At 69.6% G+C, this 25,237-nt stretch overlaps 1 protein-coding gene across 2 annotated transcripts; it reads right to left on the bottom strand.

The window, feature by feature from the left end:
* Positions 1-1,532: 1,532 nt before the first annotated feature.
* Positions 1,533-23,815, bottom strand: PFKL (phosphofructokinase, liver type). Of its 2 annotated transcripts, none has more exons than XM_072807168.1 (22): positions 23,657-23,815; positions 19,208-19,281; positions 16,154-16,231; positions 14,143-14,332; positions 13,381-13,546; positions 13,006-13,050; positions 12,709-12,817; positions 10,910-11,005; positions 10,125-10,217; positions 9,398-9,523; positions 8,592-8,656; positions 7,934-7,997; positions 6,551-6,697; positions 6,172-6,242; positions 5,753-5,840; positions 5,032-5,184; positions 3,751-3,915; positions 3,356-3,417; positions 3,104-3,215; positions 2,372-2,471; positions 2,173-2,278; positions 1,533-1,954 (listed from the first exon to the last, which is right to left on the bottom strand). In XM_072807168.1, exons 1-22 carry the CDS (start codon positions 23,739-23,741, stop codon positions 1,807-1,809), a joined length of 2,343 nt encoding a protein of 780 aa, XP_072663269.1. In that variant the 5' UTR covers positions 23,742-23,815; the 3' UTR covers positions 1,533-1,806. The 2 variants fall into 2 exon arrangements, with proteins under 2 accessions (XP_072663269.1, XP_072663270.1); XM_072807169.1 differs by lacking the exon at positions 23,657-23,815 and adding an exon at positions 23,085-23,181.
* Positions 23,816-25,237: the final 1,422 nt, after the last annotated feature.

The following is a 25,237-nucleotide window of genomic DNA, read 5'->3' as shown; positions in this document are numbered from 1 at the left end:
GTGAGGTCAGCCGGGATGCGAATCCCCGGTGCTCGTGGTAGTTCCCAGGAAACCCAGTCTCCTGGAGGGGCAGGTCCTGAGGGAGCCCCCGCCCCCGGCCCCCTCCTGGGCATGGGCTCCAGCCTGCTGACCCGTCCTTCCTGCAAGGCCTGGCCCGCGGGAGGCCCTGCCGTGGGCTCCCCCCTCCACGCTGTGCATGCCGGGCTAAGGGGCAGGGGGCCTGGTCAGGCCTTGGCCGTGTGCCTGGGGCTGGGGCCGCGAGCGGACTCCAGCAGCGTCTGTGCCGTCGGACACCTGAGCTGCAGCCTGTGTCCAGAGCCTCCCTGGGGCGTGTCCAGAGGCCCGAGCGCCACAGCCCGCGCCCCACCGCCCCGGCCATGGAGGGCGAGCGCGGGAGGCAGAGGCCAGGCCCTGTCCCTGCTGACGCGTTACTGGGCGCCTGCGCCACAGCATCTCCAGACGCTGCACGTCCAGGCAAAACCAGGAAGAACGTCCCAGAAAGTCCAGCTCCGCGGCTCCCCTGCCCCTTCCCCAGGCCGCCCCGGGTGCCCTGGGGAGCTGGCCAGGGGGCGGGGTCAGCACGGAGCACGCTGGGCCGAGTGGCTGTGTGCTCAAGGCGGGCTGGACGCTGGCCGGACGCTGGAGGGTTTCTGCTGCAGCCAGGGGACTCCAGGAGTCCCCACCCCTGAGCTCCGGTGTCCCCACTCACGCACAAGGACACGCGTGCACTTACGTGTACACACACGTGCATGCACACACGTGCACGCTCAGGTTTCCGGGACCCAGGAACTTGTTCCTGGCCTCACAAGCCACTTGGGACCGTCCCCTTGGGGAGATGTCCCCTCCTTAGCCTGCCCCAGGACCACCCACACAGCAAGGAGGGCATGGTGCCCGGGCCCCCACCAGGCTGCTGCTCCCTCGAGTGACCAAGGCACCCTGCCAAGGTCTTGGGGACGTGAAGGCATCTGGAGGAACAGAGGACCCCCACCAGGTCCCTTGGCCCCACCAGAAGAAACCACGCAGGAGCCCCCAAGGCCAGGGGCTCCCCACAAAACCCCATGAGTCCCCGAGCCTCCCCCGAGCCTCCGCAGGTGCCACAGGCAGGAACACAGGCCTGGAGCCGCCCTGGACGGAGCGCCCAGTCACCGCGGTGGGAACAGAAGTGGACTGTGCAGTGAGCTCAGGAGGGTTGGGGTCCCCCCGAGGCTCAGCACGTCCTGGGGACCCTGGTGCCGGGACCACACTGCAGAGCAAGGCTCCTCGCCAACCCCAGAAGTGGCGGTGGACTGGCCCTCGGCTCCCGGTGCTGTTTCTGTCGGCCTCCCCCCATCGCCCACCCCTACCAGGGTCTCCTGGGGTGCCCGCTCACCCCAGACACTTGCCCCCAAGGTCTTGGGTCTGAGACGTCCCAGGGTGGTCAGGGGGGCTGGTCCTGAGACTGGGGGAGGCCAGGCCCGTGTGCGCGGTGGGGGCGACCACCCCCTGCCCTCCCTGGGACGTTCCACGGGGCCTGCCGCCCAGAGACTGGTCTCTCCACGGTCAGGGTGATTTTATTTCTACAAAAGGTGGCAAGCTCCGCTCTGCCCGGCGGCCAGTGCACACAGAAGGAGGTCACAGCGAGGGCCACGGGGAAGTGTCCCTGCACAGGGGTCCCCACCTCCCCCGGGCCAGAAGGTGGGTGCCCGGGGGCTCTGTCCGAGGGGAGCCCGGCGGCAGCAGGGGCGAGGCCCTGGAGCCAGACCGAGAGGGCCGTGGCCCCCGCCCGCCTGCAGGCCCCAAGGAGGGAGGGGCAGGTGCGCCGCGGCTTCAGAAGCCCTTGTCGATGCTGAGGCTGCGGCGGGTGACGTGCTCCAGCTCCCCGGACACGTAGTCGGCCATGCTGATGCGGTAGTGCGCCAGCATCTTCAGCATGAGCCGCAGGTTCAGCCACCACTGCTCCCGGGGCATGCGGTGCCTGCCGCAGGGGGGTCGGGCTCAGGGCCGGGCACTGGGCCCCGACACAACCCTGGAGTGCGGCCTGGAGGGGGCGTCCGGTCCCCTCCCTCCGGGGCCTGCAGTCGGGGGCGCTCGGCCCAGGCTGGCGGGGCGAGGGCGGCACGGGGACGGCCCCGGGGACGGGGACGGGGCGGCCGTGCAGGGTCGGGGCAGCCCACCCCCTTCACAGGCACTCACTCAAAGTCCGTGACCTCCTTGAGCTCGGTGACGGGGCTGAAGGCCACCGCCTTCTTCTGCAGGCCGATCACGCAGGCCGAATCGGGGGCGTTGGCGAACACGCGGCCTGTGGACACAGGGCTCGTTGGCAGCCCCGGACCCCAGGGCCCAGCAGAGGGCAGAGAGCGAGGTCAGCCCAGGGCCACCCCCCCCCACGCACCGTTGCGGTAGACGGCCCGCAGCTTCTCCGACATCCAGAGCATCGCCTTCACCCCCAGCTTCGTGCCGTAGTTCCGGTCAAAGGGGGTCGGAGCCCCACCCTGGAAACACAGCGGGTGAGGGGGGCTCGCTGCCGCCCGAGGCAGGTGGGCGCTGCCAGGAGCCGGGCGGCCTGACCACCCCGCGACCTCAGGTGAGCACCCTGAGGCAGCGTGTGACCCCCACCCCCTCCCGCCCCCCGCATCTGCATCTGTTCCCTCTGCCTGCAGCTCCCCAGCCCTTCTCCACCCCAAACCTCCAGCGGCTGGGTGGTGGGCTGCCCGCCCATCCACGTGGTGGCCCCCGTGGGCCCCCGGCTCTGGCAGGATGAGCAAGCACCCGCAGAGAGGGGAGCCCTCGGAAGGGCTGGGAAACGGCACCACTCAGGTCCCCGCAGGGTGCCCAGGAGGCCACTGGGTGGGGGGACCTGGCAGGGAGCAGGGGGCCGCAGGGGTCCCAGCCCTGCCCCTTCCTAGTGCTGAGGACTCTGCAGGGTAGGAGCCTCACCCCGCTCACCTGTCCCGAGGGATGATGAGTGCAAGGTGGGCATGAGGGGGGTGGCAGGGTGACCGCGGGCAGGTGCCGCCTGAGGACGTGCAGGGGGGAGGGCTCTCACCCTGCCGTGTCCCCCGGGCCCCCGGGCCCAGGTGCAGATGGAGGCAGAGGGCGGGGACCCGGGCTCCCCACGCCGTACCTGCTGCAGGTGGCCCAGAACGTTGGTCCTACAGTCAAAGACGCCCTTCCCCTCGGAGGAGTACAGGTTATACAGAAACTCCGTGGTGTAGTGCTCGTGGCACTTCTCGTTTCTGGAAGGAGGGACGAGGCCTGGGTGGGACGGAGCCGGCTGGGGTCTCGTCCCGGACGCTGAGCCCCCGCCCCTGCCCCCCAGGCTCCCGCGGCTCAGGGGGACCCTTCCCGCCCGGCCCAGGCCCACGCGCAGCCTCACCGGAGCACGAGGCCCCTCTGGATGTCTGTCTTCATCTTCTCGGTCATGTGCTCCACGTTGGCCTGCGGGTGCGGGGGACACGGCTGAGCCAGGCGCCTGAGCCGGAATCGGCGGCCGCCAGCCCTGTACCCGGCAGCAGCCCCTTGCTGCGTGGGACGGAGCCCAGACTCCCCCCGGAGCCAGGCGACCCGGGGGCCACGGGCAGGCCTGAGCTGGTGGCGGGAGGGCCAGAGGCCATGGCAGCCACGATGCGACACAGGGTGGGGAAGGGGGCTCGGGGGTCACGTGCTGGGACCCCATAGGCAGGGACCCCCCGGCCCACAGGGCTCCTCGGCCTGCACCCCAGGCCGGCTCCCAGGTGTCCCAAGAGGAGAAGGGCAAGGGGCTCGGCTCACTTTCAGGTCTTGGATGTTGAAAGGGTCCTCGAAGACGTAGGCGGCGTCGGCCCCCACAGCAATGCCGGTCACCGTGGCCAGGTAGCCACAGTAGCCGCCCATGGTCTCCACGATGAACACGCGGCGCTTGGTGCCCGACGCCGACTGCTTGATGCGGTCACAGCTCTGGGGGACAGGGGCGGTCAGGGCCTTGCCCGTGGGCCACAGGCGGCCACCGCACCCAGGGACCCAGGTCTCTCCCCGGAGCCGCCTGTGCAGGGGCTGGAGGCCAGGACAGCCCCCCACCTGCCCAGAGCATCACAGCCCCCTCCATGGGCTCCCTGCAAAGCGGGGTCCTCAACTGGGGCCACTGTGTGCCCAGGGGGATGGGGGTGTCACCAGCGCCTGGTGGGTGCAGGCCAGGGATGGGCTAAGAGGCTCACTGGGGCCTTAATTTTTCTCATCTGTAAATGGGCAAGTGACACTCTGGCCACCGCAGGGTCACTGTCCCGGGGGGACCAGGTGACACATGAAGTTCATATTCTGCAGGTGCCAACAAGGATGTGACACAGGATACTTTTAACCCAAAAAGTTCGGAGTCTGGAAAGAAATTTAGAACATTAAAAAACTGAGAAAAGACAAGACCAGTCGGTTTTTGGGGTCTGAACCACAAGGTGAAACCCCAAGTCAGAGACAACCGTTCTCCAATGTCTGCCAAAGGATCGATATCCTACATATGTCAAGAGCACCTACAAGTAATAAAATTCACCAAAAAAAAAAATGGGCAAAAAACAGAGAAAGGTATTTTTCCATAAAACCCTTAAGTGAGCCAGAAACAGAGCAGTTCCACGCCAGCAGCCATCCGAGCGCTGGTTAAACAGAACACCAGGCTTCCCGTCGTGGAGGCAGAGAAAACAGGGCCGCGCGTGGTGCTGGCGAGAGGCCGGGTCGGGTGAGTTCAAAGGAAAGCCCTGAACGCTCACGGGGTCTCTGGGTCGGCAGTTGGGGGGGTCTCCTGTCGTCTCATCTGTTCTACTCGCATCTTTCTCTTCCCACAGCATCGTGGAGAAGCTGCTCGGGTTCAGCCCGAGACCCCCGAGGACCCGGGCACAGGGGTGCTGAGCCCACAGGGGAAGGGGGTCGGGGGGCCGCAGACGGGGTGGGAGGGGTCTGCACGGGGACAGAGCCACGGCCGGGCCAGCCCTGCTCCGACGACGGCAGCTTCCCCTGGGCACCCACCCTCGCGCGTCGTGTGACCGTCCCCTGCACAGGTCCGGGGCCTGCCGGGGCCCGGCGTCCTACCTCCATGGCGGCGTTGACGGCGGTGTCTGAGCCCAGACTGAAGTCGGTGCCCGGCACGTTGTTGCTGATGGTGGCCGGGATGACGCACATGACGATGCAGAGCTCCTCGTAGCGGCCGCGCGCCTCCACCAGCTGCAGCACCCCCTCGTAGGCCTGCGGGCGCACCGGGGGGGGCTCAGGGCGGCCCACGGGAGCAGGAGGCGGCGAGTGGGGGCTCCTGGGCCAGGGGACATCGCCCCCACGGACCCGCCACGTGCCTGGGCCTCCCGCCCCCGTGGCCACGACCCGGGGAGCCCACCTGGGAGCCGGGCAGGCCAGGGCCAGGGAGGCTGGGCTCCCAGGAGGACAGGAAGGAGGCCCGCCCGCCCTGGAGGGACCCCCACCCGGGGTGCGGGCGGCGGGGGTTGGGCAAGAACGGGAGCCGCACCAGGGAAGGAACGGACGGGGAGGAGGCTGTGGGGCTCTCCGCCGCAGGCTGCCCCCCAGGAGCTCCTGAGGGCAGCACCCCATCTCCCCGCCTTCCTGCCACCCCACCCCTCCTCTCCAGCACCCGGTCACCAGCACCCACAGACACTGTGAGGCCTACCCTGAACCCCGCGGCCCCTCAGGCCCGTGGACATCCCTGACACGGGGTCCCCGGCAGGTCCACCTCCGCGGCCCCGGGCCCAGAAGACACTGTCAGGCGTCCCCGCCCCGCCCAGGGCCCCACGGCGGCCCTCACCTCAAAGCCCCCGATGACCAGCAGGGCGTGGATGTTGTAGGTGCGAATGTTGTCCACTATCTTCTCCATGTAGCTCCTGGGCAGCGTCCTGCGGGGAACGTAACCACGTTACTGGCGGCCAGGCCACAGGGACGCGCAGCCACACGGCATCTGCCCGCGGGGAGGGCCCCGGGCACCGTCCCGAGATTCCCGAGGTGGAAGCAGAGCCTCAGCGCCGGGGAACCCGCGGGGCCCAGAGCGGGGCGCAGAGGCCCGAGCCCCCGCGGGGACGGGGGACACCCGGGCACAAAGGGGCAGCCGGAGGACCTGTGGCCCCTGGTCCAGGGCCACGGGGGCAGGTGTCCCCTCGCAGCCCCTGCTCCTCCCGAGCCTGCCCACAGGTTTCTAGCCCCGGAGGCCCGCGGTGGCCGGGAGCTCACCTCTTCGTCCCCAGCATGGAGCCGCCACGGCCCAGCCAGCCGGCCACGTCGTGCCAACTCACCTCTTGTACCTGCGGGGGGTGGGGGTGCAGCCTCAGGGGCAGGCGGGGGGCTCGCAGCCACTCCTCCTCGCTACTCGGGGAGGGCACGGCCGGGAGGGGCCAGAGACTGGCAGGCGGCCCGCGGCACGCTGCAGCTCAGCAGGGGCGCTCACCCCTTCCCCAGGGCCTCTGACCCGTCTTCTCCGCCCACCTGACCTCGGCCACTGCCCGTGACCTCGTGCCGCGAGCCCCCCGGTCCCCATTCGCCAAGCGAGCCGGGGGTGGGTGATACAGACCCAGCGAGCCCCGGCCCCACGCGCCAGCGCGGCCGCACCCACCTGACCCTTGGCCAGACCCTCGAAGCCGTCGTGTACGACGTACACCGTGTGGCCCTGGGAGATGCCCGACCGCACCGCCGAGCGCACGGCCGCGTTCATGCCAGCCGCCGGGGCCCCCACGTTCAGAATGGCCAAGGAGAAGTTGGTCTTGAGAGACAAGGGAGACAGGAACGTGAGCACGGGGCTGGGGACGAACCGCGGAGCCACGAGGACGGCACGAGGGGGCCCGGGGCCCGGGGCCCGTGGCCGCCTGCACGCCGTCCAGCGAGTGGACTCCCCTGGGAAGGACACACGTGTGTCCTTTGCCTCCACGAGCTTCTGGCAAGGACCCACAGGAGCCAGGAGCGAGCCTGGGGCCTCAGCCAAAGGCGTCAGCAGGACCGTGGTCGCTCTCAGCCGAGCACGGCTGGTGGCCGCAGCGGGGCGGCTTTGGGCCAGACTCGGCGCCCGTTTGGAAGCTTCCAGCCATCACCCCACGCTCTGGGCTCAGGGCAGCCAGCGTCCCAAGCGCTTAGCGAGCGGCACGGCTGCACAGCGACGGGGGCCACGGATGTCACAGAGGTTCTCTAGGAGCCACGTTAACAAGGTGCAAAAAGCGGCAGGTGATGCCAGTGTGGGTCCCAGGGTTGGTCTAACCCCACGAACTGAAAGGTCACCTTGACCAGGAATCAACCTAAGAAACGCCCCGTGGGCTGTCACACCGGCGTCCAGGCTGTGTCCCCGGAGCCCTCGCTGGGCAGCTGCGTCCTGGGCGCCTCGAGGCCACATGTCCCCGGCCAGCGGCTCCGCCCGGCAGCGCGGCCCTGGGGGGTCCTGGCAACACAGCCCTGCCGCCCCAGACAGGGTCACGGCCCAGCGGTCCCCGGAGGGGACAGAGACCACGCCACTGGTCCGGGGATGCGCCCCGTGCCTGACCAGCTCCTGGGACGAACGGAGACCCAGGATGGTCTCAACGGGACCCTTCCTCGTCCCCAGGGTTCCGGGAACAAGTCCTGCCGTCATCCTTATCTTGAAGAAAGCCCGTTTCGCAAGGCTTTTAGCTATTTTAGAATGTTTCGTAAGCACTAGAACCGCTCTGTCGGGACTTAAATCCGCAGGCCCGACTTAATTGCCTTTAGTCGTTTGCTAATAAGCAAGCAGCCAAGGTCACCTCCAGGCCCAGATGCTGGCCGTTGGGGACCCGCTGGTCAAGCAAAGCTGCACCTCTCAGCCCACAGCTCAGCCCCCAGACAGGAGGGCGCTCGGAGCTCCCCGCTTCCCGGGCAGACCCCGACCCCGTGGGCGGGCGGCCCCAGGGCGGGCAGCCCCTGGCAGCAGGGACAGGCTCAAGGTGGAGGCGGAGGTGACAGGGACCCAGGGGTCCTGCGGCTCACACCACCTCACCTTCTCCTTGGAGACCTTCTGGTGTGCAAGCAGCTTGTAAATGTTCCAGTTGTTCTCAAAGCTCCTGGAAAGGAAGCGGGTCATGCATCATGCAGCCCCCAGCCCCAGCCCCAGCCCCACAGCTCGGCCACGCAGAAGCCGCAGGCCGCCATCCTGCCCCTGTGGATACCAGCCCGGCCGGGCAGCATCGCTGGGTGGCGGAGGAGCCCTGCACCACGCGCGGTCCGCACACCCCTCTCGGCGAGGCCGGGGCGCCGCATCCCTGCAACCAGCCTGTGGGGTGGGCGGCTCGGAGCAGGCGGGAGGCACGGCGACGGAAATCGGAGCTGCGGGTCTGGCCCCCCGCCTCCCCGCCCCTCTGGACCTGCCCCACCGCGGCCTCCTGTGGACGCCCCGCCCCAGCCCCCAGCCAGGCCGCCCTCTCCCCTCGCCCCTCGTGGCAGCTCCTGCCTGCCGTCCAGCTGCAGGGACCGCCGAGCCCCGTTCCTGCCGCTCGCTTCCCCCGGCTTGGCCACACACACTCAGCGGGAAGACGTGCAGCTCCACGTCCCAAGGCATGCAGGTCCCGCGGGCCAGGGCCACACGGCGTCTCCGGCGGGCCCGCCGAGCAGACGGCCGCTCCAGCGCCAGGCCCCGCCAGGCCCCGCCAGGCCCTCACCTGCCGCGGAGCTGGATGGCCTCGTCGAACCGCTTCTCGTCCATGGCCTTCTGCACCTCCTTGGTCTTCAGGGAAACAAGGAAACGCTGCAGGAGGCCTGGTGCACACGCACGGCGGCCACCCGACGCGGCGGGCCTGTCCCCCACCCGCCCCGCCGCGGTCACTGCCAGGCCGGCGATCCGGGGGGCTGGCTGACAGCAAGCGGGCCGCCCGGGCTTCCCCAGCGGGCCCACCCCCCCCCAGCTCCATGGGGCCCCGCCAGGGCCTGGGGACCAGAGGAGTCCGGGCCCAGCCCCGCAGCAGAGGTCGGACCCGAGGCCTCTCCCAAGGAGGGGTCCCAGGGAGGCCGGACCCCCACGCCCCCACGCCCCTCCCCAGCACGGGCCCCGCTCCAGCCTTGCCGAGTGTCTGCCCACGTCTGCTGAGTTACACGGTGGCCCTGGCCACCCACTCGCCCCCCACCATCCTACCTCAAACACCCCACCCTGCCCAGCCTGCAAGGTCAGTCCAGGGCCGACGGCTCCAGGAAGCCATGTGTCCCCGCAGCTCCCACCCCTCGGGGCTCGTCCCTCCCCACCCAGAGGACTGGGGGCCTCGGGTACCCGGAGGCCACGACAGGAGGGGGCCACCGGTAACAGAGGAGCAGCAGGACCCCGAGGGCGACGGGGCGGGGAGGGGCCGGTGCAGCCCGCCTGCTGGGTGGGGCCCCGAGGAGGCCCTGGAGGGAGGGGGGGGCCGCAGGGCCAGCGAGCCGGGGGCCCTCTCCCGGGAGCCCCACCTGGCCCGCCTGCAGGCCTGGAACTTACCACCTGCACACACTCCATGAGGGGCAGCCGCACGGACTGGTTCCCCGAGAGGCTGACCACGCAGGCCTGCGTGTCCGCTGTGGCCTCCAGCAGCGCCATGACGGCCTCCATGCCCATCTTGCTGCTCTGAGCAGGGAGGGGGCGGGCGGGTGTCGAGCAGGAGCCGCCCACCCGAGCCGTGGGCACGTGACCCTTCGGCTCTGGGGCCACGCTGGGCCAGCCCCCACACCACGCACCCGACGACCCCTCACCCTCAGCTCTCAGAGCCGTCCCCCCGACACGCGCACACGCGGGTCGAAGCTTCTAGAACAGGTGGCACCAGAAATGATGTCACGTGACCACCACTCACAACAGCCCCGCACCCCGGGGGCACGTGGCCACCACGGTCCCAGCCCCACGGCAGCAGGTGCAGGCTGGAGACCATCTCTGGGGTCTTCCGCGAACGCCGGGCCCCTGAGAGCTGGGGTGCGGGACTCGGAAGCACCGGACGTCAGACCCGGAAGGCTGAGCCGTGGGCCAGGCCCTCTGTGCACCGTCCTCCCCTGGAGACCTCACCGGGGGGCCTGGAGCCCGGCGCTGACTGTGGAGCGTGGGGACGGGTGCGTCGCGAGACACAGGACCCCGGGCTGCGTCTCCCACCCACGGGGACACGGAGGGGCCGCAGCGAGGGAGCGCCCACCACGCTCACCCACCCCGACACCCAGGCCCAGAGCCAGGCCCCACCTACCAGGATGCGGTCAAACGCCGAAGGGGTCCCTCCCCTCTGCACGTGGCCCAGCACGGTCACACGCGTGTCGAAGCCCAGCCTCTGGACCACCAGCTGCTCGTTGGGAGAGAGTCGGGGGGGACCTGGGTTCAGCGCCCACCCCACGGGCCCCTCACCCTGGTTCTCAGGGATGTCGGCTGTCACCCCTGGGGTCCCCGCACAGCCAGCTCGGGACTCACGCCCACAGTGAGAGAGCGTGGCCTTTCCCCGTGTGCGCGGCCGTGTGGGCACGTGGGGCGCTTGTGTGGGGGCGTCCCCGCAGCCCGGCCGGGCCCTTAGCGCCTCAGTCAGGCTGCACCGGGCCCCGTGGCTCTGGGCCCCCCGGCAGACACCATGGATGGGCCGGTTCCCGACCGGGGACACAGGGACAGGGCGGGCGGCCAAGGAGAGGGTATCGGGAGGGCAGGGCCCGGGGCCCCAGGCGGAGGTCGCAGGGGAACACTCCACGGAGTCGGTTCCTCAGCTGAGCGTCCTGCCCTGGGTGGGGGCTAGCGGGGGGCCCCCGGGGCGGGCCCGGTCCTGGGGTGAGGTGGAGCCTGCACTGGGCCTGTGGAGCCAGCCTTCTCGGGGAGCCCCTGGCCCACCCCCGCCCACCCCGCGTCTGGCTATCACCGGGAGCGAGGAAGCACCCTCCGGGAGCTGCTGTCCAGGGGCCCCAGCAAGAGCACGTGGGGACTGCAGATAAAGGGGTGCCTGCCCCGAGGCCCCACCCGTCCCGTGGGACCCAGCCCCTGCCCAAAACTCACGTCCTTCACGTAGCGGGACGAGATGGGCTTCCCGTTGCGGTCGATGGCGCCCTCCGCGATGATGATGATGTTCAGTCGGGACCCCCTGCTCCGAGTCTAGGTCAGAGAAGCCCCGGGCTCGGCCGCCAGCCTGCAGGCACCTGCCCTGGACACGCCACCACCCACGTCCTCCCCCGAGGCCCACGGTCTACACGGGCAGGCGGGGGGGTGGACCAAGATGAGCCCACAGGGGCCCTGCTGCCCTCCGGGGTGGGGAGGGGGCTGCAGAGGCTCTGGAGGGAGCAGGGGGCCAGCACCCCAGGAACCAAGCAGGCAGTGCAGGCACTGGAGCAGGCGGGGAGCAGTCAGGAAGGGGAGCACGTGGCCCTGCAGCCTCCCCAGGACTTGGGGCTGCCAGCGGAGACTGAGGGGCAGAGGGACCCTCGACCTAGGTCCCCGAGCCAACCCTGCCAGCGCTAACCTGGGACACCGAGGTCACCTCGAGCCTGTGACCTCACGGTGCGGGCCACCAGCCAGGGCTTCCTGGACCCCCCACACCCCTAGAGCGACACCCCCTCCCCTCCCCAGGCTGCAGAGGATCAAAGGTGGCACCGAAGGGACCCACAACACCCTGCGCCAGCCCAGGCTGGGGCTCAACACCACAAATCCAAAGTTCCCTGGGGAAAGCACTTCCCAGTCATGTGCTTCAAAGATATTCAGAACGTTCACTCTGGCCCGTAAGCCCCCTGTGTGCCCCACAGCACCCAAAGAACCTAGAGAGGAAGACTCCCAGAGCAGCCCCCGTGAGCCCCAGGGCAGGAGGAGGAGGAGCGGGAGTGGAGAGCTGCCTGGAGGAGGTGACGCTGGTGCAGGTGAGGTGCGACAGCCAGAGCCAGGGCTGCGGGGGAGCAGAAGAGCAGGAGGTGGGCGGGGGGGGGGGGTTACATCTGCGCCTCACGGGTGGGGCCTTGGAGGCTCGGGGAAGCCGAGGGAGGGCCTGAGGCTGACACAGAGCAGGGAAGGACCGACCCCGAGTGCAGGCCGCTTCCAGAACGGCCCCGAGCGCACAGCGGCCGAGCCAAGGCCAGGTCAGCCAGGGACGCCACACGGCCCTGCTCCACGCGGTCAAGGCCACGAAGCCCTCACAGAAGGACAGGACTCGCCCCAAGGACAGGACGTGGGCGCCCGGCCAGCCCCACCCGGCCCTGCCCTTGGCCTTGCAGGAGGACGGGGACAGAGCGCCAGGGGACGTCTGTCCCTCAGAGCAGCGAGGGCCCACGTGCTGACCCCCAGGGCTTCAGAACCGAGGGACGGGCCGAGCCCCGGGTGGCCTGGGTGGTCACCCTGCGGGCACAGGCTGGCCTGTGTGTGAACATCGGGGCACAATCTCGGATCCGGACCACAGCCCCCCAGTCCGGGGGTGGCCCTCAGTCCCAGCACCGCCCCCTGTCCACCAAGGAACCAGGCCCGGCCGAGGGCCGACCTGCCCCAGCACCCCGCTCCACCCTGAGGGGGCCAGAGCCACGTCCCCAACGCCCCGGCCGCCCCCGGACAAGGCCTCAGCCCCCAGCTGCCTCCCCAGTCCCACGGGGGGCCTCCTCCCCTGGGGTCACTGCCCCACGTGCCATCCACCCGTCTTCCAAAGGCCACCTCCCCTGGCGCAGACTCAGTGGCCACGGCCCCCAGGAAGCCAGCATGACCCGCTCCCGCCCCCGCCCAGGTCAGCGTCCCCGAGCACCCTCCTCGGCCTCCCGGGCCCCAGGACGCGCTCCGGGGCACCTGCTGCGGCAGGACCTCCCGGGAAGACCCTCCGCACGCACCTCTCCGAGCCTCTCGCACATGAAGTTCTCCCAGCCGTCCTCGGGGGGCGCCTCGGGGATGAAGAGCCAGTCGGCCCCCGAGGCCAGGGCGGACACCAGGGCCAGGTACCTGGAGGAGCAGCCCAGCGGCGGGCCACAGGCGGTCACCGGTCACCGGCAGCCAGTCCAGCCCCCAGACGGGACACGCCCCGCCCAGCTCATTCCTCCAGCAGGAAGTCAGCACCTGCTGCGCTCCGGGCACCGGGAGGTGCCGCCCCCACCCCTGCTCCCCAACGGCCCCCCCGCCGTGCCCCTTACCCGCAGTGCCGTCCCATCACCTCCAGCACGAAGGTCCTCTGGTGGCTGTGGACAGACAGGGTGGGGAGCTCAGCGCTGCACCCGGTGGATGGACCCCACGGCCCGGCACCCCAAACAGCCTCGGGGCACGGGAGTCGCGCCTGCTGTCCGGGCCCCAGCCCTGCCAGGGAAACGCCCAGGACAGAGAGGGTCCCCGGACAGCCGTCCAGCCCCGGGACAGCCGGGTCCCTGCCCGCGAGGCCATCGCACCCCACCGTCGGGCCGTTTCCCCTGATCTGTTCGCCGGCTGCGGGCCACTGACCTGGCCTGACCTGGCCGTAGCCTGGGCGCCCCCGGCGGACGCACCCCTGCCCCGGGGCCCCAGGCCTGGCTCACCTCTGGGCGGTGGTGGTGATGGCGTCGATGACCTCCATGATGCGGTGCAGGGCCGAGTCCGTGCCGATGGTCATGTCGGTGCCGCAGAAGTCGTTGTCGATGGAGCCCACCAGCCCCACGATGCTCAGGTGCGAGTAGGTCTGCGCCGTGCTCTCCGAGATCCTGCCTGGGCGGGCGGCCAGCCCTGAGCCCCCCGGCCCGCCCCGCTCCCTCGGCGCCCCGGCCCCCGAGACTGTGGTCCCAGCGGGTCCCAGGCTCAGAGCGCCCCCCAGCCCGCCCTCGTCCCCGGGTCCCGCGGCAAGGGTTGAGGCGGCTGAACCACCGATACAGGCCCAAGAGACCCCCCCCAGGACCCTGGGCACACCCCTCCTGTCCGGGTCCCCACGAGGGCCACCAAACTGAACCCCAAGAGGTCACTTCCAACTGGCAACCTCGGGGCCTCCGTCTGCAGGTGACGAGGTCACCCCCGCCCGGGAACCAAGACAGACCAGACGCGCCCACACGGTGTAGGATGCCGTCCGGGGACTGCCGGCCGCCACCAGGAGCAGGGACGCTAGCCCTGACGCTGTGTCCCCGGGCGCCCTGGGCTCAAACACTGACACCCTCCCCAGGGGCCGAGCCCACCTAAGGCTCCAGGAGAGGCCGGGGTGGCCCTGACCTTGGGCCCAGCCCGGCGCCTCCCGCGTGCTGCCCTCGCCCTGCCTGGCCCCCCGGCCCCGACCCCCAGCACCCCAGCACCCGCCGCCCTGGGCCCCCACCCACCTGCCGCCACCAGCTCCTCCAGCAGGCTGCCCCACTCGCTGCGGAAGATGTCGGCGCCCGTCAGGCTGCCGTCCCCGCCGATGACGCACAGGTTGGTGATGCCGCGCTGCACCAGGTTGTAGGCCGCCGCCAGGCGTCCCTCCCGGGTGGTGAAGGCCTTACAGCGCGCGCTGCCGATGACGGTGCCGCCCTGCACGGAGCACACAGGCGCCGCCCTGCACACAGCCCTGGGGCACCGCGGGGCGCAGACCCCGAGAGCAGAGGCGGGGCTTCCCTGGAAGCCTGGACGGGGCGCCCCCTCCCGGGGCCTCGTCCTTGCACGGAGCCCGGAGCCCTGGGGAACGGCCGCGGCTCAGGCTCGGGAGGTTCCAACTAGGACGCGGAGGGAGAGGACTCTGGAATCTGACCTGGGCACACGCGTGCACACAGACACGCGTGCGTACAGACAAGCACACGCGCACACACAGGCGGCCGCCAGTGCCCAGAGCCCCGCGAGGGGAACACACCTGCAGCCACGTGGCCCTTCCAGCTCGGCCGGGCTCCCCCAGGACGCCCCCCCGCCCCGGTCACGAGACCCTGAGATCCTGAGACCCACCAGGCTGCGCCCGGACCTGAAGGGGTGGGACGGCGGCACCGCCCGGGGACACGGCCTCGTCCTCCCGTCTGCCCACCCCCGCCCCAGCGGGATGGACGGAGCCTCCCAGGGCTCCTCCTGGAAATGCTCGGCTTTCCTCCCAGGAGCCCCTCCTGTCCCTCTTCTCCCTCCTGCCCCCTCCTGCCCCTCCTGTCCCTCTGTGCCCCAACCCCTCTGTCCCTTCCTGCCCCCTCTGTACCCCGTCCCCTGTCCCCTCTGTACCCGATCCCGTCCCCTGTCCCCATCCCCTCTGTCCCCTCCTGCCCCTTCTCTCCTGCACCCTCCATCCCGTCCCCTCCTGCCCTGTTTCCTCCTGCTCCCTCTGTCCCCCCATCCCCTCCTGCCCCTGTCCCCTCCTGTCCCTCTTCCCCTCCCACTCCCTCCTGCGTCCATGCTCCGGGCTCCCTGCTCCTCCCCAGACAGCAGCTCTTCCCAGGCCCCTCCATGACCACTTGACGCTGCTTCACAGCCTGGCTCAGGACTCGGCCTAAAGCCCCGTCCCTGGGGCTGCTCGCTCAGAACAGGGAGGCCACAGCCACCCAGACCCGGGGCCACAGCAAATGGCCAGATCAGGGCCTGAGGCCTGAAGACACCTTCCCTAGACCCTGGGCTGAGGGACAAGGAGGTGACCACGGGCACGGCGGGGCTGGGGGTGTCCAATGAAGCCCAAGAGCGAGGCTCAGCCACGCCCCAGTGGACTGACCAGATCGGGGACAGCAAGCTGGCACCTGGGGGAGCGGGTCCAGCAGAAACGCCCGTCCTGGGCAGGAGGGGATGGGGCAGGAGGGGTCGGCAGTGCCCGGGCACCAGGGTCCAGCTGGCCCCCCAGCGCTCCCGCTGACCCATGCGTGGCTTACAACCATGACCGGCCACTTGAACAAAGAGGACATCGGCTGATGGCCGGGATAAACGGGTGGCACGTGCCCACGCGACCTGGCGCTGTGGTGCACAAGGGTCACAGAGCGCCTCTCCAAGAACCCGCGGCCTGAGCAGGGTGTCCGTCCCCATCCTCTGTGAGCAAGCCGGGGAAAGACGCCTGCTCGCCCGCGGCCTCGGCCCCTGGGAAGCTCAGAATGAGGACCGCGGGGAAGACCAGGTGGAGGCTGCAGGGGCCACGGGGAGGTGCGGTACACGGTTCCCCAAAGGTCTTGACCCCTCCCACCCCTTGCTGAAAACCAGGAGTGGACACTTCTAGCAGAGACATCCTGGGACCACCAGGTCCCCGTGACCCCGGTCAGCCTGAGCCCACCCGCTGCAGGACAGTGGACGTGTGCACTTCTGTGTGCGTGTGCGTGCTTATGCGTGTGTGTGTGTGTGTGTGTGTGTGTACACACACGTGCTCATGGGCAGAAGGGGCCACCCCGCCGCAGCCCTTACCAGCTGGATGATGTTGGAGACGCTGAGCCAGTTGGCCTGCTTGATGTTCTCACCTCCTTCCACGAGACCCTCATAGCCCTGAAACCAGAGGGGACGGCGTGAGCCAGGGGCCCCCAGCCCCGCCAGGGGGGGAGCTGCACACCCGAAGTTCCGCCCTAACCCTAGCCAGGGGGGGAGCAGACCCCAGGGTCCTGACCGCCGAGGATCCCCTGCACCCAGGGCCTTGGGTGACAAAGCTGGGGTTGGCCAGCGGTCACGGGCTATCAGAGGGAGAGGCCCGGGGCACCCAGCTGGCCCTTCCAGAAGCCCTGCTGCGGCACAGACGGCATTAACACGCGCCGAAGGCTGGCCAGTGGGCCCTGGGGGGGTGGCCCCTGGATGGGCGGCCCCTGGGTGAGCTCCCGAGCCCCGCCGCGCACCAGGTCACCCCACAACCGGCTCCGCGGTGAGCAGCCCTCCACCCAGGATGGTCCCTGCAGAGGAAGCTGCCGTCCTGCCTCCTACGGGCACTGGCTGGACATCAGCCACGTGCAGGGACGCGTGCTTGTTGGTGCCAACGCACATTTGGGGGTCACACGTGTCCGTGGACAGGCCTGAACGTGGGGACTTGGGAGCATGAACCTGACGTGCTCATGGCCACCTCCTCACGAGCCGGCAACACGGCCGGGACTCCTGGGCGCTCGCCCCGCAGCGCTGGGCCGCCCTCTGCTTCCCAGGAGCCGAGCATCGGTCCCGGCAGGTGGCTCTCCCTTGAATTCCCCTGATGACCGCACGCTGCTTCCCTGGGACCCAGGCCGCCAGCCACCTGCAGGGCCTCTGGGAGGAGGCGGGTTCCAGCGTCTCGCCCAGCGGCCTACCCCCTTCCTAACTGCAGGGCTCTTGCCCTCCGGGTATGGGGCAGGTGCCCTTGTAAGTAGTGCCCGAGAGAGGGTGCCCGCGAGAAGACCCAGCAGCACTGCGCGGAGAGGACCAAGGCCGCCGCCTCCCTGCAGCCCTCCCAGCACCTCCAGGGAAGCCGTGAACAGCCACTGTCCTACCTGGGGCCGGAGCCCGGCCTGGCTCTGGATATCTGCTCCCCAACCCCCTGCGTGCTTCCTCCCCTCGGGCCAGTTCACCCTCGGTCCATCACCTGGGCCCACAGGTCCCGGGCAGCGAGGCGCTGGGGCGGGCAGGGCAAGTGCTCCCACTCCCGTGGAGGAGGGGGCAGGTACCGTCCTGCCAGGAAGCAGAGCGAGGGTGCCTGGGGCCACAGGGGCACCGGGACCCCGGTCTGAGGGACCACCAGGCCACTTCCTCCCTCCACATCTCCCTCCGGCGCTTTCTGCCATTAGGACGGAAGCCGATCCCTCCCCCCAACCCAGGCACCAAAACGCCCGAAAAACAATGTGCAGACCCCCAGCAGTGGACACCTCCAGCGGTGCCGACCCCCAGCAGTGCCGACCCGCAGTGATGTAGACCCCTAGCAGTGGACACCTCCAATGGTGTAGACCTCCAGCAGTGTAGACCTCCAACAGTGCAGACCCCCAGTGGTGTAGACCCCCAGCAGACAGCGCCCAGAGCAAGCAACCCGGCCAGGCAGCACTCAGGCCTCAGCAGCCCAGGACTGGGTACAGAGCACGCGCACCACGGCGGCCCGGCCCCTGCCCCAGTGCACACCCAGCATCCCTGGAGATCCGGACGCAGCCGGGCAGCTTGGCTGGAGTCCAGTCTGCCAGACTGGACTCCTCTCCTCTCCTAGCCTTGGAAACTTCTAGAGTGTCCATGCCTGCCTCTACCCACTTTTTGTCATCCTGCCCCCACCCCCACGCAGGCCCAGCCCTATGGCAGCTCCCTGGGTCACCTCTGAGCTCAGTGACAGCAGACCCGCTTCCCGACCTTCTGGGTGTCCGCACTGGGGAAAGCGCTTTCGCTCACTGTGTTGCAATGGCTTCTGTGCCCTGACTTCCCCACTTCACAGAAGGAACAGATCACGGTCAGGGACATAGGGGACACACCTGTCACCTGTACACACTCAGGGAGCCCAGGCTAGGACCCACCCCGCCCTGTGTGAATGGTGCTTGTCCCTGGAGACACTCCCCCTGACCCCCAGAAGGTTCTAGAAGGGGGATGGGCGTTATCAGGCATGGGCCCCACATGCCCTGCTCCTGAGACTCTGAGACATCAGCTTTGCCACATCCCCCCATCCAAGCCCGGTCTGAGGGTCTAGAGCCCCATGTGGTTCAGGGGATGGGGGGCTGCACATCTGCTCGCTCTTTCATTTACTCAGACATCCTCTTGCAGCCAAAGATTGGGCACAGACAGGCCCAGATGAGGCCAGGGTGAAGGGTCAGAGTGAGGCCGGGGTGAAGGAAAGGGGTGAAGGTGCAGGGTGAAGGGGCAGGGGTGAAGGTGCAGGGTGAAGGGGCAGGGGAGAAGGGGCAGGGGTGAAGGTGCAGGGTGAAGGGGCAGGGTGAAGGGGGCAGGTGAAGGGCAGGGGTGAAGGGCCGGGGCAGGCCGAGGGAGCGGGGAAAGCCGAGCAGCCTGGGTCCCTACAGTCTAGGTAAGAAGTGGAAACAAAGTAACAGCCGAGCCCAAGGCCACCAGGCCCAGGGGATCCCTCAAGCCTGCGGCTGGAGCTGGGTGTGGGCCCGGGAACCGAGGCTGGAGGGTCAGCCTCGAATGTGACCCAGGGACGGGGCTGGGGGCACGGTTGGGGGGGCACCACGGCGCGGGGGGCACAGCCGGAACAAGAGGGCCATCTGGCCCCGTAGCTTCTCCGGGTACTCAGAGCCTGCCCCGTGCGCCCTGGGCCTGCCAAGGGGTGCGGGAGGGCTGGGGCCCCAGGATGGGGCGGGGAGAACCCCGGGCAAGGGTGAGGTCCCGGGCCTCCAGGGGCCACAGCTCCCCTCCGCCCTGCACCTCAAGGCCCACCCCACAGACACCCAGGGAGGGCTCCCCACCCACACCCCAGGGCCGGGCCACCCGTCCCCACCCCTGCTCTCTGAACCAGGACCGCGGCCAGGTGTCCACCCTCCCCCCTCCGCACCGCGCTGGCCCGGTGACCGGCCGCCTTACCTCGTAGATGAGGAAGACCTTGGCTCCCACGTAAATGCCCATGCGCGTCACAGCTCTGACGGCCGCGTTCATTCCTGCGAGGGGGTGAGGGCAGCAGCCATCAGTGGAGCGCGCGGGGCGGGCCCGGGACCATCGCCCTGCACCTCGGGGCCCCAAGCCGGGGGCTCGAGGTCCAAGCCCGGGGAGCCCGGTCAGGCGGGGCGGACCCCGGCAGGGCCACCTGGCTCTGCGCACGCGGTTACAGAAGCCGGCCGGATGCGGCTGTGCCCGCGCGGGCACCAGGGGTGTGCAAATGCTCGACCCTGCCTGGCCTCGGCCACCCCCGGGTGCTCAGCGGAGCCCCCACCCTCCTGCCCCACAGGCCAGACCCCGCCTGGGCGATGAGGACCAGGGAGCTCAGGGAGCACTCTGAGGGCGGTGCCCACGCGCCCCGAGGCCGGGAGCACCCCCACCCCTGCCCCACGCCCTGGGCGGGGGGGGGCGGGCACCGTGACACAGGAGAGGACGGTGCCCCCAGGGTGCCCCAGGGCCAGCATCGACTGGGGCGCCCGGCAGCCCGGGCAGTGCAGCCAGGCGCGCTCCGGCTCCTGCCCTCCAGCCCACGGCCAACAGGGCCCCCAGGCTCCAGCAGGGCACCCTCCTCCCTGTCGCCCAGCCCGGGGCCCGGCCGGGCAGCTGCCCCTCCCCCACCGCAAAGACCAGCGCGTGCGCGGGTGGGAGGAGGCACAGCACACGGGAATGCTCCACGCCCACAGGAACCTCAGCCCCTTCCTGTGGCCGCCGAGGCCCCCAGAGGCCAGGTGTCCCCGTGAGGCCCCGCCCTCGGGAGCGGCAGGCAGCGGGCGCTCAGGACGTGCACCCGCACGGAGGTGCCCGGAGGTGCCCGGCTGCTCTCCGACGGCGGGATGGGGCCCGGCCCGGGGAGCAAGCGCCCCCAGGCCAGGGGGCAGAGCTGCGGGTGCAGGGGCACCCAGCAGGGGCACACATCGGGTCAGGCACGCTGGGGCTACCTGCTGACGCCGGGCGGGGGGCCAGACCACAGAGGCGCCCCAGGCTGGTCTCCCCCAGAGGACCACCGCCTGCTCCTCCTGCCTGCCTTGCTGGGAGCGCACTCGCGCATCCTGGGCTCTGTCCCAAGCTTCGGAGCTTGTCCCCAGAGGAGGCCCCTGCAAACACCAGGCGCGGCCGAGGCCCTGGAGCCGCTGCCCTCGGGTCCCCCCGAGCTGGGGGAGGCAGGCAGGGCCTATGGGCTCCAGTGCGGGCAGCAGCGCATGGGTCCCGGGGTGCCTCACGGCGTGTGCTCCACACGGTGGTCCCAACGTGAGGACTCTGCCCCTCTACCCTGGTTACACGGGTCTCCCCAGGTCTGCAGCCTGGAAGGCAGGGCCCAGGGGGACAGAGCAGGTCACAACCAGGGCTGCAGGGAGCACGTAGGAGGAGCCCAGCAGACAGAGCGTCTCCCACACACAGGCTCAGGGCACAGGCTCCCAGGAGGGCGCGTGGTGCCTTTGCTACCATGCCCCGTTCCACAGGGGAGACGCCCAGGTCCCAGCGGAGGGGAGGGACCTGCTGGAGCCCCAGTGGGTGAGGGCAGCAGCAGGAGGTACCCCGACTCCTCCTGGGCACAGGGAGCCCCGGGTCCTGCTGTCTGAGGTCCAGGGGCAGGAGCACCCAGATGTCACAGGGACAGAGCACAGAGGCCAGCCGGGACCTGACCTGGCCACACTTGCAGCTTATACTCCTGACTTCAGCAAGAAAATCCTATTTCTAAAGAAATCATAAATGTCTCCCGACCCCCCCGCAAAGCTTCCTGCACCCCCCCCTCCGCCCCCAGTCCCTGGCCAGCCCAGACTTTCCACTTTCTGGTATCTCTGGGTCCACCGCAGGGTCAAGGTCCAAGCCCCACCCTGGCCCAGGAGGTGAGGACAGAGGCCACGAGTGGGGGCAGGCGGAGGGGAGGGCAGTGGCCAGGGACCCAGGCCCATGTCTGATCAGGTCTCCTCGGTGCCCCCTGGGCAGGCCAGCCCTGGGGTCACATCATCTCAGCAGCCCGCAGGTGGGCTTGCCGGGGACCCCGTTATGTGACAGCGAGAGACTTTCACAACAGGACTGTGCCAGCTGCCACGGAGACGCGGCCCGAGGGCTAGCTCTCCCATACGCCTCACTGTAAGCTGCTTCTTAAAAAAGCCTTTTAACGGTCCTTTAATCTGCTTTTCCTTCTCCAAATAAATCCTAGGCGGCAGCCCCAAGCCCCAAGCCCCGGGGGGGTCAGAAAAGCAGGCAGGAGAGCAGCTGCGGCCTCCCAGACTGACCCAGGACCCAGGACCCCCGACCCTCCCATGGGCCACAGAGACACCAGTGAACTACTGTCTGAAGTCCAGGCGTCTGTGTCTCACATGACCTTTCTTCATCAGCTCCCAGAAAAACAAATGTGTGAGAAAGTGGTGGCCATGCGGTGACACTGGGCTCGGAGGGACAACTCTAATTGTAGGCTGGGAGCCCGGCTGGGACGATGCCAGGTCGTGGGGTGGGGAGCTAGCGGGGTCCGCGCCTGCAGAGACAGGACACCCAGGTCCACACCTGTCTCTGGGAGAAGGAGGCGGGTGGGGGGCAGAGAGGGACACCTCCTGGGGGTGAGACTGCAGGGTGGGAGCCGTGGGCAAGCGCCGCCAGTCTATAGCCTTCTAGGTACTTCTGCACAAAGTACCCCCCTGCTGCCTTCCCACAATGAGCTGGCAGGAAGCCTGAGCCCCGAGCCTGCAGAGGATGCTCCGTCCCCTCCCCTGTTTACAGAAGGGGAACCGCGCCCCGGGCAAGCGCTTGGGTCAAGCCCAGCCTGGTCAGGTCTGCTCCCGCCTGAGGCTGGCTGGGATTCGCGCATTCCAACAAATGCAGGAGTCTGCATGGGCGCCCACCAGGGTCCCCATGCTCCAGGGCACGCAGCGTGCCATCAGGTCCCTATGAGCTCAGCCTTTATTTGGAAGGCAGCAGGGCCCCCTAAGCTGAGAACCCGCCCTCTGGAGCCAGATCATGGGGGCAGAGCTGGCAAGAGGGCAAGCACCCACGGACTGCTTTCGGGGATTACACCCCAGAAAGGCCCATTCTCCCCAGGATAACGGCTGGCCCCTGCATTTTCCTTCCGGCATCGGCCCGAACCCTAAACTCAGAACCTGTGGAGTCGCCCTCCGTGGTTGCTCCAACCAGAACCGTAGGTTACCCGTCTACAAGTCAGAGAGCACACGGGAGGGAAGCAGAGGCCGCCGGTCTCAGGAAGCGAGGAAAGGCATGTGGCGGGCGGCCGGGGGCGGCCAGCAGGTGCACCGACAGCTCAGACAGGCTGCGCTCTCACCTGGTCCCCCGGGCAGGCTGGCAGCACCCTCACCGCCAGAGCCCCTTCCGCCCTGACCGCTGGGCCACCCTCTGCTTCGCCTGTGCCAGGAGAGGGGCAGGGTCACACCATCCGCAGGCTTTGCGCCCGTCCCTAAATGAGTGCCACTCCACCTTCTCAGCCCCGCTCAGGTGCTGCTGCTCCTTGTGCACGCGGGAGCCTGGGTGGAGACCCTGAGTCTGCGGGACCAAGGGAGGAGGCGTCTATCCTCCCACACCTGGGCACGATCCCACCGTCCAGGCATCATCCTTCCCCGAGGCCGCCCTCCAGGGCTGCCCACCTCGGCGCTGCCTGCCGGGGAGCCGCCACTGCCCAGCCCACAGGCAACAAGTGCTCCCGCCACCGGGGCCGCGGACTGCGGACGTGCAGCAGGGCACGCTCCCTGCCAGCCCACCGGAGCCAGAAGGCCCCCCGCAGCTGCAGACAGACGGACAGACGGAGGCTAGTTGTCTCTGCCCTCCCGGGCTGCTGAAAGCCTCTCCCTCCCACCTCCTCTCTGCTCCGGAATGGGGAAGCAGGGATGTGTGCCTGCATTTCCCGATGGATCGGACGGGGCGAGGCGGACGCCCATCCCAGCGGGGCAGCCACCCCTGCAGCGGCCCAGGCGCCCTGGGGCTCGGGGTGTGCGGGTGGCCGAGCTGCTGCGGCAGGGCAGGGGCGCACGGGCCAGCCCAGGCCAGAGGCCCCGGAGAGCAGCCGTCAGGGCGAGCCCAGGCTGCGGGCCGGGCTGCGGGGCGCCAGGGAGCAGGCCACCGGGAGGACGGGTCGCGCTCCAGGAGGCCCCGAGCCCAGCCAGCGCCCTCCCCCAGGCCTCCAAGCCGAGGGCCCAGCCCCGCCAGCCCGGATGCGGCGGGAGGCACCGCGGCCCCAGGTCGCGCGTGGGAACCAGGAAGAGCGGGCCCCCGGCCCTGGGGGGGCGGGGCGGGGCGGGGCGGGGCGAGGAGGCCGTGGCGGGCGGCACGTCCGCGGGCAGCTCGGGCGCGGGCGCGGGGGCGGGGGCGGGACCGGGTCGCGCCCCGAGGGCCCCGGGGACAGGCCGACGCCCCCCGCCCCCCGCGCACCTTGCGCGTCGCCGCCGCTGGTCAGCACGCCGATGGCCTTGCCGGCCCCGGACATCCGCAGCTTCTCCAGGTCCACCGTGGCCATGGCGGCGCCGACACGGGCCGCGCTCGCTCCCGCCGGGGCCGCGCACTGTCGCCGGGACCGCCCCGCCCCGCGCCGCCGTCCCCGCCGTCCCCGCCCCGCGCCACGTGTGAGGTCACGGCCGCCTGCGGTCGGCGAGGGGGCGGGGCCGGGAGGGAGGGGCGGGGCCGGGAGGCCGGGGGCGGGGCCTGGAGGCCGGGGCCATGGAGACGGGGCGGGGCCAGGTGGGCGGGGGCGGGGCCTGGAGGCCGGGGCCATGGACACGGGGCGGGGCCAGATGGGCGGGGGCGGGGCCTGGAGGCCGGGGCCATGGAGACGGGGCGGGGCCAGGGTGGGGGCGTGGCCTGGAGGCAGGGGCCCTGAAGACGGGGGCGGGGCCAGGCCGGGGGCGGGGCCGGGAGGCGGTCCCCAGGTCGCGGGGCCAGGGCTCCAGGCCGCGCCCCCACCGCCCGCGGAATCCGCGCCCAGGCCCGACCCGCCCGGCCCCCGTTGCTTTCGGCTTCCAGACCTGTTCCGTGGCGCGAACGCGTCGCGCTGCCCGACAGTCCGCGTCCGGGACCCCGGGGCCATCCCAGCCGACCCGCCGGCCCCGCGACCCCTGCGAAGTACCTGCAGGTCGAGGCCCGGCCTGTTTTGACTTTGCTTTTAAAGAAGTCGGTTCCAGGGGCAGCCCTGGGGGGGGCAGCGGTTTAGCGCCGCCTTCAGCCTGGGGCGCGATCCTGGAGACCCAGGATCGAGTCCCGCATCGGGCTCCCTGCGTGGAGCCTGCTTCTCCCTCTGCCTGTGTCTCTGCCTCACTCTCTCTGTCCCTCATGAATAAATAAATAAATAAATGAATGAATGAATGAATGAATGAATAAATAAATAAATAAATAATCTAACTCTTTAAGAAATTGGTTCCGGGAGCCCAGTACCCCTGCGTCCTGTTTGGGCGCCCAGGGAGGCCCTCGGGGAGGGTGCGGCTGCCTCATTCAGAGGCCCAAGGCAAGTTAGAGCAAAGCCAGCCTTGTCTCCTTCCTTTATTCCTGCTTCCGTAAATACCTGCTGGACCCTTGGAACACTGGCACCCCAACGTCATGGGCGGGGGTGCGATCTGTGTAAGGCCTGGGGGGCCTCTACCTTGCATGGTCCATGGGTGAGTCAGGTGGAATGATGGAGCCCCTCTGGTCAGCCAGGACCCCAGAAGTGAGGACCCAGACAGGACAGCAGAACAGCCAGGGAGCCTGGTCCCCAGAATCCCTGTCAACCAAATCCAGGGCTCCCCAGAAAAGCGCCCATCCTGCAGGAGCCCCGACCCAGGACTGGCCATTGGGAAGGCCCAGACACCCACAGGGAGTCTTGGGAGGCAGAGGATATTGTTTCCTGAGCTGAGTGGTGACATGATGTGTTTGCTTTATGAAAACTCAGCAGGCTGATCACCTGTGATTTGTGCTTTTTTTTTTTTTTAATATGTGTTATGTTCTGATCAAAGGTTTGCCCTAAAAATGTTCCACTGGGGC

This window comes from Canis lupus, chromosome 30, assembly GCF_048164855.1.
Source record: "Canis lupus baileyi chromosome 30, mCanLup2.hap1, whole genome shotgun sequence".
Lineage (NCBI taxonomy): Eukaryota > Metazoa > Chordata > Mammalia > Carnivora > Canidae > Canis > Canis lupus.
This window is presented reverse-complemented; position numbering and strand designations above follow the sequence as displayed.